Source organism: Gavialis gangeticus, unplaced genomic scaffold, assembly GCF_001723915.1.
Source record: "Gavialis gangeticus isolate Ggan-Ray unplaced genomic scaffold, GavGan_comp1, whole genome shotgun sequence".
Classification (NCBI taxonomy): domain Eukaryota; kingdom Metazoa; phylum Chordata; order Crocodylia; family Gavialidae; genus Gavialis; species Gavialis gangeticus.
This window is the reverse complement of record NW_017729025.1, coordinates 14,798,638-14,800,042: the sequence shown is the minus strand read 5'-3', so window position 1 is coordinate 14,800,042 and position 1,405 is coordinate 14,798,638. Positions and strand designations below refer to the sequence as shown.

Here is a 1,405-nt window from a genome sequence, read left to right as displayed (position 1 = left end):
ATCTGCTCAGGTCCCTTCCGACCCTAGAAACTACGAAACTACTTCACCAGCACCCCAAGCCTCAGTCCTCATTATCCTATATTCCAACCTACAAGAGTAGCACCAAGAAGCACAGGGTTCCCTGCTCCCAGGTTCTGGCTCATCATCAAAGCCACCCTGCCCCGACTCCTGGAAAAAGCAGTTTCAGGCAACATCCAGCTCAGTCTCTATGGGTCTGTGCTGGAGCAAAGGACTCGTGGACTCTCGCTTTCATGCCTGCATTCAGACAAGTCTACTGAACTGCTGCCATTTTGGTTGGTCTGACACCACTTTCCAGTCACTGGTCCCTCTTATGCCTTTCCCAGCTAAGACCTGAAACCTGAGCACAGCTGGGACACCCAGGATGAACACCAGTGCCTTCACAGAAGGAAAAATCCTCCCTCCATCACGTGGCATAAAGAGCAGAGCCAATGGGGATGGTGGACCAGACAACCTCTCTACTTCAGCCCACAGTGGGAACAGAGCTCCGTGCTGTAATCAATACCCTTCACCCTCTCCCAGTGGAGCCCTTATATCCACTCTGGTTCATTGTGTCAGGACCTGCCCTGACTTGTGCAGGGAAACGACAGGGAGGATTTGCCCTTTACTATTACTATAGCAACAATAAACCAGATTTTCTAAAAACTAAAAGAAACGTTCCATCGCAAGGCAAGACACTTCCTTCTCTTACCTGCCCAGGTTTTCAGTGTCTGGACTGACCAAGTACATGAGGTTCCTGAGTGTGTGTAATGGATGCAACAGATCTAAATTTACATGCTAGAAAGGGAGGGAGAAAAGAAAAATAATAATCAGCTAGATCTAAGAAGAGACTTGTAAGCATAGTAATTTTAAAATGTGTTTAAAGAATCCAGAGAGATATTTGCCATACCTGAGAAAAACAAAGGTAAAGGATATTAGCATTCAGCTTCTTCACTGCCCCGGTAAACTTCCGCCTGCTCAAGTTCTCTCCACAGAATTCGCTGTTTAAAAAGAGCCACATGTTCAAATTGAACAGCTATTAAAATTACTGACTCAAGACATCTGCATCTGTTCCATAACACTCTGTGCTGGCTTGTCAAACTACACTAGGAGTGAATAGACCTATATAAACCATACAACCGTGACTCAGAGCATTTGGGATACTGCACAGTCTCACCTTCTAAGAGCACGGCATTTCAGTGCACAATAGCTTTTCTGGCCAACTCTGCTCACTTAGTTTGTGAACAGTCTTTGGTTTCCACAGGGATGAGTAAAGTGAACAGAACGTGGTCCCATAAAGCCCCATTATGGCCAGAAAGGTATCTTAGCAGTCTAAACCTCTTGTTCTCCATACACAGCAGCCACTGTAGCCACTGATCAGACTGAAGGTTGACTGAGCCCTCGCCTC

General features: G+C 46.3%; 1 protein-coding gene across 1 annotated transcript in view; it reads right to left on the bottom strand.

Moving 5' to 3' along the window:
• Window positions 1-1,405, bottom strand: part of ATG14 (autophagy related 14) — a 50,300-nt gene that overhangs the window by 1,649 nt on the left and 47,246 nt on the right. The window contains exons 9-10 of the mRNA XM_019519889.1: window positions 908-998; window positions 710-795 (exon numbers count right to left, since the gene is read on the bottom strand). Of these exons, the coding sequence (XP_019375434.1) occupies window positions 710-795; window positions 908-998 (177 nt within the window). The remainder of the gene's footprint in view (window positions 1-709; window positions 796-907; window positions 999-1,405) is intronic.